This window comes from Anser cygnoides, chromosome 16 (assembly GCF_040182565.1).
Source record: "Anser cygnoides isolate HZ-2024a breed goose chromosome 16, Taihu_goose_T2T_genome, whole genome shotgun sequence".
In the NCBI taxonomy this organism is placed as follows: Eukaryota; Metazoa; Chordata; class Aves; order Anseriformes; family Anatidae; genus Anser; species Anser cygnoides.
In genome coordinates this window covers 1,034,988-1,052,343 of record NC_089888.1, presented here as the reverse complement: position 1 = coordinate 1,052,343, position 17,356 = coordinate 1,034,988, and the positions used below count along the sequence as shown (strand labels likewise).

At 51.8% G+C, this 17,356-nt stretch overlaps 2 protein-coding genes across 6 annotated transcripts in view; one reads left to right on the top strand and one right to left on the bottom strand.

The window, feature by feature from the left end:
• Positions 1 to 2,196, top strand: part of TM9SF4 (transmembrane 9 superfamily member 4) — a 15,601-nt gene extending 13,405 nt beyond the window's left edge. For both annotated transcript variants that reach the window (XM_048050604.2, XM_066978010.1), the window contains exon 18: positions 70 to 2,196. In XM_048050604.2, the coding sequence (XP_047906561.1) occupies positions 70 to 219 (150 nt within the window). In that variant the 3' untranslated portion in view covers positions 220 to 2,196. The remainder of the gene's footprint in view (positions 1 to 69) is intronic.
• PLAGL2 (PLAG1 like zinc finger 2) lies at positions 2,039 to 17,356 on the bottom strand. Of its 4 annotated transcripts, none has more exons than XM_066978013.1 (4): positions 17,220 to 17,356; positions 14,668 to 14,895; positions 12,904 to 13,307; positions 2,039 to 11,975 (listed from the first exon to the last, which is right to left on the bottom strand). In XM_066978013.1, exons 3-4 carry the CDS (start codon positions 13,164 to 13,166, stop codon positions 10,754 to 10,756), a joined length of 1,485 nt encoding a protein of 494 aa, XP_066834114.1. In that variant the 5' UTR covers positions 13,167 to 13,307; positions 14,668 to 14,895; positions 17,220 to 17,356; the 3' UTR covers positions 2,039 to 10,753. The 4 variants fall into 4 exon arrangements, with proteins under 4 accessions (XP_066834114.1, XP_066834117.1, XP_066834115.1 ...); XM_066978016.1 differs by having other exon boundaries at positions 14,741 to 14,895; XM_066978014.1 differs by lacking the exon at positions 17,220 to 17,356 and adding an exon at positions 15,381 to 16,826.

The window sequence follows — 17,356 nt, the reverse complement described above, 5'->3', positions numbered from 1 at the left end:
GGTGTGGGAGCTGACTCATGCTACCTCTGAACATGATTTTACTTATTTTTAACTCCTCTTCTGTTTTAGCTGGATATTGTTGAGTTCATTCCCTCCTTACTGTACTTCGGCTACACCGCCCTTATGGTCTTGTCCTTCTGGCTCCTCACTGGCACCATTGGCTTCTATGCAGCCTACATGTTTGTCCGGAAGATCTATGCCGCAGTGAAAATAGACTGAAGATGCACAGAGCCAGCAGAAAGCAGACACCTCTGAATACATGTCCTCCTGGGAGCGAAGGAGACATCTTCTCCCAATTCTTTTAAGGAAACAAAATCCAGTGGGAGAGTGACGAGAAATAAATAACTCCTCATTTTGGAATGTAACTTTTGGCACAGTGTACATGGATTCTGGGCTACTTCTGGGGGGATAAGGGGCCTGTAGATACCTTACATTTTAACTTTATTATCCTGTTCCAGATTTGAGGGAGTTTTTTAGCAGAGAAATATCCCTCTGTATACGTAAACCCCTTTTTGCTAATTCATCTTTTTTTTTTTTTTTTATGTTGATGATGAATGGATTTAAGACAGCAATGGAAACACTTGTGAAAACATTTTCTTCCAGCCCCTAGGGTGCTCTAGGATTCAGGGAGACTCTTCAGACAAGTATCAGACTGGATTTCTTTCCTGCCTTCATGTCTGCACAGAAGAGGGAACTTGACTGTGGCAAAACAAAAGGATCCTAAAGGCTCACCCAGCATGGGTCTGGCGTGCTCTCGCTGCAGAAGTCCTGGCATCAGCTTGTTTACAGTTTGATGGAGGTGCCATTCGGAGCCTAGGAAGTGCAATTTCACCGTGAGAGAGCTGGAGAACTGCAACCCTCAGCATCATTTCTCCCAGCTTCTGGCCTTGGACAGCGTGGGAGGGTGGGATTTCCTCTTTCGGAAGGCGCAGCGGGCCGCAGTGTTCTGGTGGAAGCGTGCGATTGTGCTGGTGCTAGAACACGCCACTGGAAGGATGCGTGAGGTAACGGCCAGGGTTTGTGGTGTCCGTAGCTCTGCTCCAGCCGGGTGAGGAAACGGGGCCGCCTTCCTTCCTGGGAACCCCACGGTTCTGGGAAGCCTGAAGTTGGCGCCGCCGTTGCGTTAGTGCCAAGCAATCTGATGCAGTGTTGGGCCTCGGCTGCGGCGAGACGTGCGCCGGCCGCGCAGAAGGGGCTGGGGACGGGGAGCGGCCCCAAGGAGCTCTCCCATTGCCAGAAGCGGGCTGCCTCACTGCCTGCCCTGTTCCCCAGCTGCTCTTGCTGCTCTCTTCTCCTCTCTTAGATTCTCTACCTCCAGGGAACAGAAGTTCACACCCCCTCAGCTGTATTTTGTTCTCCACGAAACGGTTGAAGTCCTCTGGGCAGCCAGTGTGGGCTCTTCTGCAGCAGGCTCTTCTTTTTCTGTGGCTTGATGCCTGAATAAGCCCCTGGGAAGATCTTTTTAAACGAGGTTTGAAGTTTTATGTTGGTCATTTATGATGTTTACCAGTAAAAAAAACTTCCACGTTGCCGTGAAGCAACGATGCTCCCTCCATCCCCAGAGTAGCTGGATTCAGTCGGGGCTACAGGGGAGAGATGTGGTGGTTTGTGAGATCTGTAACAATTTAGTTTTGCTTCTTTCTATATTAAGAAATAAGGCCTCCAGGTGACCGGCTGTCCCAGGTGACACCATTCCAACACAACTGTCCCAAGCCCTCCCTGTTACCAGCACTGATGCATGCACTTGAGGGGTGTGGGGCTATTTTAATCCGAATTGCCCTAAGAGTTTCCACGAGGTCCACACAAGGACCTGTGCCTCTTATTGATGGCCTTGCTCCCCGCGGGGAGCTGGCTTCACAGATGGTTTGATCCCTCCTCAGCCCCAAGCCTTTCTGGCCTTCCCTAATAACTTCCTCAGCCATGCGCCATGCCAAAGTCTGAGCAAGCAGGAATCAAGGATGGAAAAAAGAGAGCAGGGGATGCACGAGCCAGCTGTGCTGTGGAGTACTGCGTCGGTTCTGATTTAAGATCTTTGAGATTTGTTTTTTTTTTTTGCTATCCCCACCTGTGGAGAGGCTCAGCCAGCATTGATTTCTCTCCTTCCCCCTGGAGTGTTTTCTCTGTATTCTTTGTAATTTTTAATTAATGTATGTATTCTTTGTGCCCTACTGTAAATAAATCTGCCATTGTCCTGTTCCGGGTTCTCCCAAGCCACCTCTTTGATTTTCTTCTCGTAACGTTTAGCCTGTTCTGGCACCTGTGTGGTCTTTGATGTGTGGCTTCGGTCAGAAGCAGAGCCTGGAGTACGTTCCAGTTTCTTCCGTGATATTTTTCTCCTGCTAAACTTGATGGAGCACTGAAGCTTCTCCCAGCGTGGCATGTCCTGTATACTGCTGTGTTGTGATTAAAACCCCGCCGGTGAAGGCATTTTGATTTGTTCCTCGCTGTACTGCTGTCGTGCGCTGTGCGGGAAGAAGGCAACTCGCTTCTCTCAGCATGAGACGTGTGGCTGGACTCGCGCAGCGCTACGGGCTGGAGCGCCACGAGGGGAGGGATCGTCGATGGCTGGCACCGTGCGTGGCAGCTCCGCGGCGCTTCGGAGCAGCTCGGCTGTGAGTCCACAGCTGAGGGAGCCGCGTGCCCTCCTCCCGTTCTGGAGCCGCGCCGGCGCTGTCGGAAGGTGCCCCTTCACTGTTAGCTTGCAGCTTGGAGTCGTTACCAGCACTTGTGCGTTTTTGCTGCGTTGGGGCATTTGTGGGCGAAGCTTCCTTCAGAGGCGGTGAGTGCGGGAGGGTTGGCGAGCTCCCTTGTGATGTTTTGCCCCGCAGCGCGATGGGATGCGAGCAGCTCCGGCTGGTAACGCGTTACGGGGCTGCCAGTGGCTGCTGAATGTCCGTGACGCTGATCAGCTGCCAAGGCCGGTGGGGAAATAGTTTAAATTTTTAATCAAAAATCATTGGAGCAGTCAATTCTACCCTTAAAAAGGGCGGAGGAAGACTTCAGCTCCACCAGCAGGACAATCTGTGCTGAGCTTGTTTTTCATTTTTAAGCAGACTGTAAAGTGTGCCGTTTCCTCCTGTGCGAAGTCCGAACACAACTCAGGCAGCAGCACCTCGCCAGTCTGTATTAAGAACAAAAACGAGATCGTACCCAGAGAAGCACGTGAGCGGTGAAAATGGTTGTCAGCTTTTAAACCACGTCCTGAAAAGAGATTTCTGAGAGGGCAGAATCCTTTTTTTTGTCTCCGTCAAAATGCTTCTGCAGCTGGTGTCAGCAAGGTGGCCATGGCTTAAGCTTTACGTTTTGGTTCTGGTTCCTTTGCATTTGTGCAGGGCACGGTCCTGGGGAGCCGGATGGTTCTGGGTTATTTGGGAGGGAGGGGGTGGGTTGTGCTCGTCCAGGTAGTTTTAGTGGAACCGGATCACCAAAGTTCCTGTCTGACAAACATTTTTCTCCTTGACACAAGATAAGGGTACTGGCTGTTGCTACCTCCCGAGCCGGCTGCCCTGTCCTTCCTTGGTGCTCGTTCTCTGCTGGAAACAAATTTAAAAGTCTGCGTGGATTCATGTAGGAAGCTGGGTCTTTGACTTGCTTAACGATTCTGTCTTTACTTTAGAACAGGCCAACCGAAAACCCCATTCCCCTCCGAAACGGCACTCAGGGCAAGTAATTCAAATGCTTTTAATAAACACCTTCTTTATTTAAAAAAAAAACTTTCAATTTGAAGTTCATTTTGCAAGACAAGGAAAGAGCTAACTTTAGTTGTGAGCTGTACGTTTCCTAATGGCACTTCGTATTTTTACAATTTAAAAACCTTGTTTATAGCCCCCAAAATACTCCATTAAAAGAGGTTACTCAGTGTGTAAAAGTGCTAGAAAGTTTCTTTTTAGAAAACCACTCAAGCTTTAACAAGGGGAAGCTCTGGCGCTGCCAGCGGCAGGAAGAGGTCAGGTAGTGGGTCTGGCACGGACCGCAGCTGCAGGGAAAGCTGCTGCACCCCTGCCATCAGCTCCCAGGGCTGAGAAATCCCAAGCCCTCTGCCCTAAAGCGGGACCTCTGCAGGCTCCGGACCAGGTGCTGCCCCCTGCACCTGCAGCTTCTGGCAGGAGCAGAAGCGGTGCTGCCCTGCGGGGCCAGGACGCTCAGCGGGACGCAGCTGCGAGGGCCCCGCAGCAGCTTTTTCCTCCAGCAGCGGTTTCGGTGCGTGACCGCTTCCCGGGGCGAATCCTCGTGGCTTCCACAGGTTCCCTCTCACGACTGCTTCGAAGGCAGACATCTCTGCTTTTTTTTGTTCAATATCCTCATTCAAGTAAAACGCCAGTACAAATATTACAAAACCAGCTTTCTAAAAATAGTTTCTAGGTATTAGGGAACACTAGCACAAGAAAAAGTCACGGCGTAGGCACTCAGTAGGGCAAGGAGGAGCCAGAAACTCCGGCCAGGCTTCCACCAGCAGGAACTGCAGCTGCCCGGGGCCAGCTCTGCCTGCACGCGCCGGCGTCTGCACGGAAAGCAGCAGCTCAGGTGTCACCTTCAAGTGCAGGACAGCGAGCTGCGGAGGAAAAGGGGCAGCTGGGGCAGGCGCCTGCGTGGGAGCTTTTCACCTGGGCCCATGTGCTGAGTGCCACGTGGCAGCTCTTCCTGTCCTGTGGGCTTTATGCAGAGCTTTTCTTCTGTCTCAGTACATGATCCGTCGGACCCGGCTGTCCGCTTGCATAGTAGTTCCAAAGACAAAGACACAGTATGTGAAATAGAGGGCGAGAGCGAAGGTGAGGATAACTTAGAAAGGGAGGCAGGAGGGGATGTTGTTAACGAGATGTTTTCGTATTGAGGATTGTTCCCCTAACTGAAAATGGACAGCTAACCTCTTTAATAGCAGTAGAAAAATGGATTCCAAATTCCCTGTTCTTTCTTTTGCAGTGTCTTTAACTTGCCTTGTCGCAGTGAGCTCCAGCTACGCAGACGTTACCTCCGTGTCATACAAGTTCTTTGCGTGTGCTGGTGTTTAGGCACTGCTGGAGAGGACTGGAGCCCGAGCTTCAGCTGCGAGCACCCAGCGCAGACGATGCAGAAGGCCACCACGTACGCACAGAAACAAAGTGTGCTTTCAGCGGGAAAGCAAAGCTAATTCCAGGGTGTCGCTCGTGAAAAGCAGAAAACGCTCTATTTGGTCACCGCAAAATCAGACCCAGAAAGAATTTTGCTTGACCTGCCTCTGAGGTCCCGAAGCGCTCAGTGGTGCGTGGGCTGTGTAAGTGTGCAGTGCTGGGCGCAGCTCACACGGGAGTCTGCTGAGGAAATGCTTTGGGAGAAAACTTCCTACCTGAAGCTACAAAATGTCTGAAACGCGCGGGAGGATTCCTGAAGGCTCCTGGCTGCCCACCAGAATGAAGCGATCGCGCTGCGGGGTCGGGGCAATAGCACAGAGGGACGCTGAACCCGAGCACCCGCTAACAGTGCAGGTGGAACAGCAGGACCTGAACGTACTGAGAGCAGCGAGGCGGTGGAGGCAGGGGAACAGGCGAGTAACGGGAACGAGAGGGCCTCTAAGAAAGCCTCAGCAGCAGCAGCGTGCTTCCGAGTGTAGCTTCCAGCTGCCTTCCGACGGAGGCTGGCTGTTACCGTCACCTGGCAGAGGGAAAAAGGCACAGAAGGGCCGCGAGGTGCCCGGGTCGGTGATTCCAGCGAAAGCAGAGCGTGTGTTTCCTGAGCCCCAGCCTGGCAGCCCCTGGGCCGAACCAGGCGGCCGCCTCCTGCACGCGGGCACCCGGCGGGATTGCGTGCGGGGCCTCAGCCAGCAATGGGGAAAAACACAAAACAGACGAGTAACGAAAAAGAAATTTTGGAAAAAGATGGAAACCCACGAAGTTTTAGTGAAGTGGTTCTGTTCGCGCCGTTCTGCTCGGAGCCGTGCGCTCGCTGTCTGGTGGCGGTGTCTGCTGGGCTTGGGCAAGCAATTAGCTGAAAAATAGGCACCCAAGGGAGAATTCAGTGAGCCTGAGTAGCCAGGATTAGAGAGGATAAGCAGGAAGGTAGGCTGATGGGGAGAGCACCTTTGAAGATTTCTTTGTAAAAATTTTAATTGCAGGCGGTAGAAAAATGCCTCTGTGGGATTATTCTTTCCAGATAGCAAAAGTGATGCAATGTCAGAGAAAGGAAATAGGGATTTTTAACAGCGAACTGCAGGAAATCTTCCAAGCAGCTGCTATTCACCTGTCAGCAAGGAAGGAATTAAAGAACAAAGAGCTGAGCTCCCAACAAAAGTACTGAAATCATCAATCTACTGGAGGAAAAAAAAGGGATTCCCATTGAAGTGACAACATTTTTCAACACTGAGGCTAAAGAGCAGGCACTATTGTGAGACAGCTGAACAGGATCTGTCAAAACGCCGTACGTGGACATTCTGTCAAGTGAAATTCAGTGGAAACAAATGCAAGTTAACATGTTGTTCCTTCATACAAATGGATTTTGAGCAAGCTGTAATCCCATGGGGAAAAAAATCTTCAGACTTTCACACAGCTCCAGAAATCTGAGCCTGGGAAGGGCTGGCTAGGTGAGTTAACCCTGCGCTGCCATGGAAGTGGCTCGTCCTGCGTATTTTCTAATGAACGAGCTGGAATTGTTCTTATTTCAGTGGGCCGCTGTGTCCTTGCCTTTTTGATAAGTGAGGGACATTCTGATTTGTAATTGCTGGCGTTTCTGTCGTGTCCTGTCCTATCGCAGACTTGTGCTCTCCAATTGTATCTCAGGCATCTGCACAGTTCCTGCAGGTCTTGAGCCCTCAAGTCAGCTGCACTTCAGAGTATTTCTTTATTTAACTAAACCCTTCTGGCCAATTATTTGCTGTAGTTGCTCCTCTCGGGCTCAATCCGGTGACACCTTTCTGACACAGACGTGCCTGGAATAACGACAGAACGATGGGGGGGGGTCCAGGGGGCGCTCCCACTGAAGTCCATTTGGCACTTAAAATGCTCTGCGTCTTTGGAGTCTGTCTGGTACTTAGTAGGCTAAGAGAATGAGGGCTGCTGGCGTAGCGTTTATTGCAGACAAGGCTCATCAGTTCTGATAGAGCCATTCAGAGTTTTGCTCTCCTACAACTGGTGCTTGGTGTCCCAAATCCTGACACGTCTCTGCTGCCCTATTTCAGCCTAAGACCCAGCCTAGCTTCCCGTCTCCTACATTCAGTCTCTCTGAAAATACTGCTTTAAAAACTCCTCTCTTCCATCAAAGTATTTTGTGCCTCTCCAGATGGCTTAATTTGTATTTGTGCCGTTTGACTTGCAGTGGTACCCAGCACCTGCAGCCCCCTACCCGTGATCCTCAGCGGTCTGCCGCAGAAGGATGCGGGTCTGTAACCGTAAGGCTTGGCGCTGCGGTCGCTGGCGCCGATGCTCTGGGTCTCTGGTTAAGGAACACTTCCACGTTCACCCTTTTTCCCTGCAGTCTCCCACTCCCTGTTAATCACGATGTTATGGGAGGAAGTGGCATGTTGACTTAAACCTCCCTAAACCTTGATTTAAAAGGAAAAAAAACCTTTCCGGGCTGAAACTTTTTATCATCCTATAACTGTCGTAATGGGTGCCGTTCCCTCGTGCGTGAATATCCTGCGCACAAACGGAACAATTGTCTGGGCTGTGCTGCAGCAAGCATCCTCACAGCGCGGCAAGCACGACGCTGCATTTTACCTACAACCACCACTAGCGAGAGCTTGTCTAAGCTGACTTCTACTGATTTTTCTAATAGCTCAGTATACGCCTCCTAAAGAATTTAGATTTAAGTGGCATATCTTAGATTGTCGTAGTCTTTTGTTACAATCAGCTAAAAGATGTTCACTGATCAGCTTCAGTAAATAATTCCTTTTGTGTGCGCTCAGTATTTCAGGTGGAAGTAGACGCGGTAGTTTTAGACTGGCTGAGAAACTCCTTGCAAGTGCTAAGCTGTGCTGAGGAATAGAAATTTTGACTCCAGTTTCCAGTGTAAATATCTGGTATCAGCTTGTACACGCTGTCTGCAAACACGCTCCCCTTGCTGGTTTAAACTTTCATTTAATTAACAAATGTTACTGCAAGTCCGATCGTTAGCATAGCTGTGGAAAGCAAATCACACATGCAAATAATAGTGAAATGAATTCCATTTATTCTTTGACAGACTACTGGTAGGAAAAAGATGCCTGGCTCTAAGTTTAGCTACCGCTGCTAAAGGAATTCCAGTGATGACATCTGTTGAGAGTACAATGCAGGCAAAAAGCAAGAAAGCTGAATACTCGGAAGGGGAAGAAGAAGGTGTGCGATGGCACTGCATAACTCTGCTATTCCTCACTTGCAGTAAGTGATCAGTTCTGGCCATTTATTTCTCAAAAAAAAAAAAATATCTCAACTGAAGACGGGGTAAGGCTTGCATATTACTGATAGCGTTGAGAAACTCTTCCGTTCGCCAAGAGAAAAGCAGGAGGAGATGGGACTGAGGTATTCAGTGGTGGTAAACAGAAGACTAGCTGAAATGCCCTATTTACCTTTTCTAGGTTAGAGAACAAGAAGGCACTCGTTGAACTTTGAAAGGCAACATCTTACAGTGGAGAAGAGGAAGTACTGCATTTAACTCGGGGAGATCATTGCCACAGGATATTGCTGAGGTAAATAAATCTTATATTACATTTTGATACAAAAGTATTATTTGCAGCATCGCTGGCTAGCCTAAAACAAATGGTCTATGTTTTGGAGAATCAATGGATCACTAAACAGTCCTTCTGGGAGGAATTACTAAACTAAATTAAAATAAAATTTGTGAGCAAAATGGAACAGGGACAAGCCCGTAAAACGTGAGGCACGGCTGATGTCGGGCTGTGGGATCGGGGGCTCAGCAGAAGGTAACGCGTCCTGACTGCAGTGGGTGTGCTCTGGGGAGCTGAGCAAGGGCAGCATCTGGCTTCATGGCAGGAGCTGGGATAACAGAACAGAGGTAGATTTTGCATTTTCTGGATTTATAGAGAACAATATTGACGGATTTCCTGGTTTCTATTGGCCTACAGTGGTTCCTGCATGCAGAGGTACAAGGATCTGCATGTCTGTAATCATAAACATGTACTGCTGTACGGTGAGGGTGACCTCCACGTGTCACTGCTTCAATACAAGTGCCCAGGAAAATGAGAGCAGGAGACAAGACAACGCTAAATGCTCGCTGCCACTTAGCAGTGTAACCCTTCTGCCCTCGGGAGGGAGACGGTCCGGGGAAGAACTTAAGAGGTGGGGTAGGGAGCAAGGGAAGCAGAACTTCAAGAGGCAAGGCTCAAAAAAAAAAAAAGGAGAGAACAAAAAGGCCAGTGGAACCAAATCCTAAGTGAAAGGGTGACTGCAGGCCCAAACTCTCAGCATTTGTTGCAACTATTAGTGTTGGGAAAAATGCTTCAAATACAGTAACAGAGTGTAAATGAAGCTGGGACCAATTTTTCCTCCCAATTCCTTGCTGTTATCACCCTACGACAGAGGTTTAAAAAAAAAATAAATCTCTCTCTCGAGACTGCTTCGTAGATAAGCCAAAAGGGTACTGACCTCACTGAACTGTTGTGGTTAAAAAAAAAAAAAACACAAAACAAAAAAAACAACCAACAAACAACAAACCAAACACTAGAAACTCGTACTCTGCTCCTCATCTCAAGGGAACCCGTGGAGCGGGGGCCTGAAGCTCGTTCCCACCCGCGCCTGGTCGGACGGCACTCAGTGCTGCTGCCCCCCCTCACCCAGCTTCTTCACATGCTTTGGTTTCCAGAACAGACGCACGATCTGTTTGCCTGCGGGAGATACTTAAAGAGCTTTATCCATACACCACAAAAACAAGCTAAGTTCTGCGAGCTGCTCCATCCCCTTGACACGTGGGTAGTCAGAGAAAATACACAGGAAGCTGCTGCCTGCAGTGGCAGAGGCTGAAATGGTCCGAAAAAGCAGTGTATTTCCCCATGGGGGAAGAACGTGATAAGTGAAGAGAAATCAGTGCAACCTGACTTCCTCGTGTAAACAGTGTTCTAGCTACACCAGATATAAAGCCAGTGTATCCTGGTGCCTCCTATGTTTGTAACGGTGGGAACAGATTTGCATTGTGTAAACAAAGGTCACTGTAATGAGTTTAACCTAACGGCTCCGCAAAGAAGAATGAGGTGACGTAGCTGAATTCTCCATGTAAACGGTCTCGGTGCTTAACACTGATGTGGAGTAAGCTGTATTCGGTGGAGTAAGCTGTACGAGGTGATGGGATGAGAGGTAGTGGGGAAGGACAGCCTCCTCCCCGTTGGCTTCATACACGGCGGGTGTCCTGACGTCTCCTTCTCCGCGTGAAGGTATTGGCTGTTTTGCCAGAATTGCAGTGTCGTAACATGAAATGGAAGCTGGACTCTTCAAAAGTTTAGCCCCGGATGAAAGAGTCTCAACTCCTTCTCAGGGACGATCCCTTCCCAAAGAGGAACGTAGCTCCAGGATCTCAGGGAAGGTCAGTGCTAAGTGTGGCTCCTGATTCACAGATTAAGAATTAGATAAAATATATCCAGTCTATTAGCTGAAAACTTCTTGCTGTACAGGACTGGGACTCGCATGGGGATCTCTGCTGTTCCAGTCTACAAGTGCTCCCTCCAGAGATCAGAAACCTCCTGTCTGAAACAGCTTTGCAAAGCTTTCGCACCCCAAAGGGAAGTAAGAGTTGTGCGTTTTTAAGGCTCTCCACAGAAGGGTGACTGAAAGATCTGTTCTCCAGTGCTATTTTCAGCTTATTGGAACGCCTGGTGGAAACGTGGCAGCGTGGTTGTGCTCAAGCTGGAGGTGAAGACAGGGGGCAACGAATGAAGGGGCCCAAAGTTCAGGGAGGCCCCAGCTCCAGGAGACTCTTGAGGTTGATGTTGCAAAGTGGTAAGCAGTGGCTGCGTCTCCCCCTGCGAGTAGCCCATGACCAATCCCCCTGAAGACACAGGTGGATTGCAAGGAGGAAGGTTTAGGGGGAGGAAGCCAAGAAGATGAGAAAAGTCCATGTTAGCAGCACAGAGAGCCTCTGAAAGGTTAGCAGGGCTCTTGGAAAGCAAAGCCTCGTCCAGAGGGGGTGGCTGAGGCGAAGAGGACTGAGGCTCACCAGACGAGAGAGACAGGCTGCCAGGGAAGTCTGACAAAAAGCTGTCCACCTCTACTTTGGGTAGTTTCTCAGGCAAATATGAGGTAGATCCAAGCTGATACTTTGGAGGAGGTTGCGGTGGGGAGGAGATGGGAGAAGAAGACTCCAGAGGATAACTCATTCCCATTGGAAGAGAATTAGGAACCAAAGAATGGGGCATTCCTGAGCTCGGCATGGTTTGGAGATGCGTGCTGTACATGCCCACGGGCAGCATGCCAGGGAAGCTCTTACCACCTATCATGTCTCTGGATGCCATGCACAGGACGGGACTCAGCTCTTCTTTTACTGCCACAGACGAGCTGCAGCTTAGGAGACCCAGCATGTCGACGGGCTCCGTCTTAATCTTCAGCAGTTCCTGGGAGTGGCTTTTCTTCATGTGCCTGGTCAGATGATCCTTCCGCCCAAACCTCTGAGCGCAGTACTGGCACAGGAAATCCTTCCGCCCCGTGTGCACCACCAAGTGTCTCCGCACATCTTTCCGGGTGTAGAAGCGCCTGTCACAGTGGTCGCACGGATGCTTCTTTTCCTTCGCCCCGCCAGAAGCCCGTCTAGAATGAGCTTTGAGGTGCTCCAGCAGGACTTGGGTACTTTCGAACGTCTGGAGGCATACCTTGCAGCTGAGGTCACCGCTGGCAGCCGCGTGCATGGCCAGGTGTCGCCGGAAACCCAGCTTGGTGTTGTAGTTCTTGCCACACTCGGGACAGTGGAGGGCCTCCTTGTTGGGATCGTGGGTCTGCAGGTGGTTGCGAAGGTGATCTTTCCGGTGAAACATTTTCTCGCAGTACATGCACTGATGAGGCTTCTGAGCAGAGTGAGTGGCCATATGCCTTTTGGGAGAAAAGCGGGAAAGTTTAGACTAGCGTCCAACCCCTACGAGAACACATGCTACTTTTTCAAAACGCTCCTTGCGTCCTACACTGTATGCCACAGAAATCCCAGGGGGCGTTTTAACGCCACTAAGCGGTGCTGAACTGACAGCCTGGGCAGCAGTGACTCTCCAGGCACAGAAGCACGACATTTCGAGTCACGGTCAGGGTCTGTCTCAGCAGTTCCTGTCCTCCCTAGAACGCATCACCTCTGCGGACGGACGCTTCAGTCACCTACTTGGCTCCTGTTCTCTGCTGAGGCTACCAAAGGGGGAAATGACAAAGAAAGTCGGAGTGGTTTAGGACAAGAAATGCTCGTCCGCTGATGAGATGGCTTCATTTCATCAGGAAGCATCGGACGGTGGCAGTGTCTGTTGACGGCCACCGTGAACTGATTTTACCTTGGTATCTTATACTCTGACACTGTTCATCTAGTCTTCAAGTTCCTACTGATCATATCACTTAATTATTCTATTCTATATTTCAGTAGGTAAATAGGAGCTCTACTTCTTCATGCTAGAGCAATGGTGCCACAGAAATGTCTCTGTGATTAAAGTTACAGAGGTGGGGCTTATGAAATGTGAATGCTATTCTTGCTTTTCTTTTTGGTTTTTAATCTGTGAACTTCACTTTCTGCTTCAATTTCCTCCTTAGTAAAACAGAAAACATCTTGAGCTCAGGATAAAGTATTATCTGAGGTTCTCTGGAAGGTGCTTAAAGAGACGCCAAGTATGGTAATGTCTGGGACTCGACTGCTTCGCAAGGTAACAAGGGCATTCCCCCTCCTCCACCTTCTCAGAAATTCAATCAAAAAAACATGATGGAGGGGTTTTCCCCTCTCTTCTGGCAGAGGAGCATTGTTCTGCAGAGGCACTCAGCAGTTACCTACCTATACAGCTTGTACTTAGAAGCAAAGGCTTTGCCACAGTGCAGCTGGGGACAGTTGTACGGTCGCTGCTCGGTATGAGAAAGCGTGTGAGTTCTCAGCTTGTCCACGTTAGTGAAGGAGCTCTCTGATATTTCACAGTGGCATTTTCCCTGACTTTCAGTCTCTTCACCTCTTGGCCTGGGAACTAATTTCCAGCCTGTCTCTTCCTCCTCCTGCTTTGCATCTTGAATCCAGTTGGGAACACTGGGAAAAAATGCCGTCATGGCAGGCCTAGTGGAACACGGCCATGTCAAGCAGAACTCGAGCCTGCAGGCGTCTTGCCCGTCTTGCCGCGATGTTGCCTGGGTGCAGTTTCAGTTGGAACCCTCTGTGACCAAACTGCTTTAACAGCAAAACATCATCATCTGGAATCACAGAAGAGTTGGTGTTAACCCACTACATCTTCCACCTGAGCACGCAAGCGCGGGTGAGCATCAGCAAGCGCGACAAATGCGCGAAGGCGCTCGTGCTGCACCTTCACAGACACGGGGAATTCCCAGCTCCAGAATACGCCTGGTGCTTTCCTCTCTTAACCCCTGTTCCGTCTCCCTGAATAAAGAGCCAGCATTACCCGCTGTGTGCATTTTCTCCTGAAATAGGTGGGTTTGCCTCTGGAGCTCTAAATACCTCGCCTTTCCCAGCATCTTTTGCAGATTGTTCCTCATCCCCTTTTTTCACGTTCCTCATGTCTACTCTCCCTTGCTCTTGCTCTTTGCTCCCCTGGACCAGAAATTTAAGGTATTTATTATTTCTTTTTTCATCCACTCTCCTACCGACACACTGCACTAGCAAGACCGTCTCCCAGCAAACCAATCTGCGCTGCCACACGTGGGCGAACAGGGCTGTGGAAGAAAGCTTGGTGCTATCAGCACCGTCACACAGCTGCCTCTTTCAGGAAGGCAGCAGGTGCTACTTCTCCTGAGGGCGCCATAAGTCATTGTAATTTCTCTTTTCTTCTGTGGGGCAAACTCTGCCTCTCTGCATTCCAAGTTTTCTACAGTAATAAACAAATATTTTTTTTCTTTTACACTCTTATCCATCGACATGGAACTTCAAACCACCACCCACTCAACCAAACACACCTCCTACGTCCTCTTAATCTATGGCGATTCTCTGCTGGCTTTTATGTAGAAGAAAATCTCTACTGATCTCCGCTAGCAGGTTGTTCTTGAGTTGCGTTTGTCTTGTTGGCAGAGTACTGCATTTCTGTCAGGTTCTACCAGCACTTACACCAGGACGTGGTGAGATGGAATAAAAACCTCAGAAAAGCTCTCCCTCACTGAATTTAGCTACCTAAGAAACTTCTTAAAATAGCATCAAACCCTCAAGCTCTTTCTCACTCCATGATTGCTTCAGAGGGAGGAACTTCCTGCCTGCACATCAACAAGAGTGCCAGTTGTGGGCAGGATGTGCAACTACGAGGGAACTAACCAACCCCCATTAAGAGAGGGCACCGCGGCACGTTATAAATAGCTGAAATAACAATAACGGCAGCCACACAATCGATCCCGATACCGCGAGCCGTTCCCTCGGGGTGGAAAACACCGGGAAACGGGATGGCTCCAAGACAATGTGTCACTGCGTAGGAGGTGTGGAAACGTCCGTTAGGAACAGGATTCAGGTTTGGGCAGGCTGAATCTACGCAGGCAGAGCACAACAAAAAAGGACTGGGATTGCCGAGCGCCACTTTGGTGCAACACAGCGTGACGTAGCGGCTGCTCCTACCCTTTAGGCTGCAGGGATCCCGTGTTTCGGAGCGGTCTGTCTTTGTTGGCGTGTAGGGCTGTGAGTATTTCACCTCTGTACGATGAGATGGGTGCCAAAAGTGATAAATGTTCTCTGTCTCCTGCTTCAGGGCTGCGTGCACGTTCCAGGACTCTCTGCCACTTCCTCCAGATATTTGCTTGTTTCCCTCCGAACAAGCTCAGCCATCTGTGCCAGTTTCAAAGCTACCTGAAAGAAGACAAAATTTGAACTTTGCTGTCTTCAGCAGCAAGGTGCACAAACTACCTGTTGCCTTCAGAGCAAAAATCCAAATACAAATGAGTTAAGACGTGATAATTTCTGTATTTGATTACTGTTAAACTTCATGAACCTTCCTTAAAAACTGTACGATTCTCGCAAGAGAAAAAACTCCACCTATTGAGTCTGTTTCTAATTAAAGGCATGTGGCAGGACACTGACAGCTGCGGAGTGAGAAAGAAAAAAAAATCCCACAAGATGAGGCTCTGGCATAGTATCCATGAAAACTCTTCAGCAACTTGGTTCACCTAAAAGTAACAGCATAGGCATAGTGACACGGATCTTTGGAAGGTTAACGACACAACTCACACGTGGCTAGAAATATGTTCGTATTTAAAATAGCTTTCTTAGCAGCACTTCCCTAAACTCTGTAGTCACCAGAGAGAAACAGCCACCGCTGCGTGGAAACACCTAACCTGTGCTTGATCACAGCAGTGGTGCCAGCACCAGGAGCCTGTTCGTCTTACACAGTCCTTGAAAAACACTTCCAGCCTATGAAGCTCCTGAAATCTCAGATAAGATCGTTACAGAAAACTCCCATCAGATGGATTTTCCTGTTTCGGTTCTACAGAGGTTGAGAGGTCGTCAGAGTGAACAACAAGCTGGAAAAAAATATGATCCACCTGAGGGCTGGATCCCCACCGGCTGCCAACATACACGAACTATTTCACTGCTGTGCACAGCGGGTTTGTGCAAATTCATCGGGAAGGCACCGTATGAGCTGATGGACCGCGTGCGATCCCAGCCAGCTGCCACCGTACAGAACGCAGTGAGAGACGTCCGAGTTAGCGGGTGGTACAAACAGCTCCCAGGCGTCACAGCCAGTCCCTGCCACAGTCCCCCCCCTGCTCTGACAGTTTCTTCCAGTGGTGAAACCTCCTCCAGGCAGGGTTTGTTGCCGAGTACTCGAGCAGTGTCTGCCCCTAGAGAGCCCTCCGGTGACACACAGCTGTGCAGGGAACCACACCGGGGAGCTGATCTGGGTTAAAAAACGACCAGGAAACACCAAAAGGAGCCCGGGTCGGTTCTCTGACCCGGGCCACAGCAAAGCTGCGCTGCAGCGGGGATGGTGGGACGGGAGGCCTGGCTGACAGGTCCCCACACCTCGCAGCTGCAGCTTCTCTTTTCTAACGGGCATCTCTGGCGTGCAGTTCGAATTTCTCCATCCCTCCCTGCTGCCTGCTGCCTCGCCACGCCTTTGAGCTCCAGCGCTGCCCCTTTTCCTCCCGCACACGGGTGGCTGCGCTCACACGGCGGGACCGGTGAGGTCGGCCTCGGGACCCCCAGGTCCCCTTCGTCCCCCCTTCCTTCTGCACTGCCCTGGCCCAGCTGTTCTACAGCAGCGTGCCTGAGGGGCTCGCCCCGCTGGAAAGCCGCTTATTCTGTCATTTGCCCTCCCCCAGCCCGACGAGCCCCCCGCTCGCGTTTGCTGAGCCGTCCCGAAGCTGTTTCAAGCTTCCTCCCGCTCGGCGACCCGGCCGGGCTGAGGGCTGCAGCCGGTGGGAGCCCAGCGCAGCCCCTGCGGGGACCCCAGGCCTGGCAGCCCGGCGCCAGCCCCCCCCGGTCCCGAGCCCTGCCCTCGCCTACGGGCGCTGCTGGGGCCGAGCGGGGGCAGAGCGCCGGGAGCTGCCCCGGCACCGCAGCGCGGAGCAAATCCCGACGAAACCCCCCGGCTTCTCCGCGCTGGGTTCCGACCCAGCCCTGCCCCGCTTCGCTTCCAGACCCCGAGTCCCCGCTGCCGCTTCCCTCGGTACTTTGTTATTATTAATTATTATTTACGTTTCAAGGCAGACCGGACCCGGACGCGGCCCTCGGGCACCTGCTCTCCCAAGGCCACCCCGCGCCGCTTCCCCCCCCCCCCGCTCCGTCCCCACGCCCCCGGTGTCGCCCCGGCCGGCCCCGCACCGACCCGCGCCCCCCCGGCCCGGTGCCTCCCGGTGCGTCCCCACCGCGGCCGCCCCCGTCCCGCCGCCCCCGCGGAGCCCCCCCCCGAGCCCGCAGCCCCGTGCCCGGTGCTGGGTGCTCGGCCCGAGGCCTCCCCGGGCCCTCACAGGCGGGCGGCAGCGACCGGGGGGGGACAGGGGGGGGGGGGGGGGGGGGCGGGGCCGTGCTCCCGGGGCGCTGCCGGTACCGGGGGCCCTCAGGTGCCGCCCCCCCGTGCCCACGGGCAGCCCCGGGAGGAGGAGGGGGGGGGGGGGGGGGGGAGGAAGGAGCCGGTGCCGCCCCCGCCCCGCCCCCCCCCCCCCCGCACTCACCCCGCTCCCCCGGGCCCCGCCAGGCGCGGCTCCGGCGCAGGCCGCGGCGGCCCCATTGTGCGGGGCATTGTGGGAGTGACGTCGGGGCCCGCCGCCGCCGCCGCCTCGATGGTGCCCGCGCCCCGCTAGAGCGGCCG

Excerpts from the sequence above, each read along its gene's own strand:
- PLAGL2 (XM_066978013.1), bottom strand. The coding sequence starts at position 13,166 with ATGACGGCATTTTTTCCCAGTGTTCCCAACTGGATTCAAGATGCAAAG. Across the intron at positions 11,976-12,903 it reads TCTAAGTACAAGCTGTATAG|GCATATGGCCACTCACTCTG; the intron begins GTAGGTAACTGC and ends TTCTCCCAAAAG.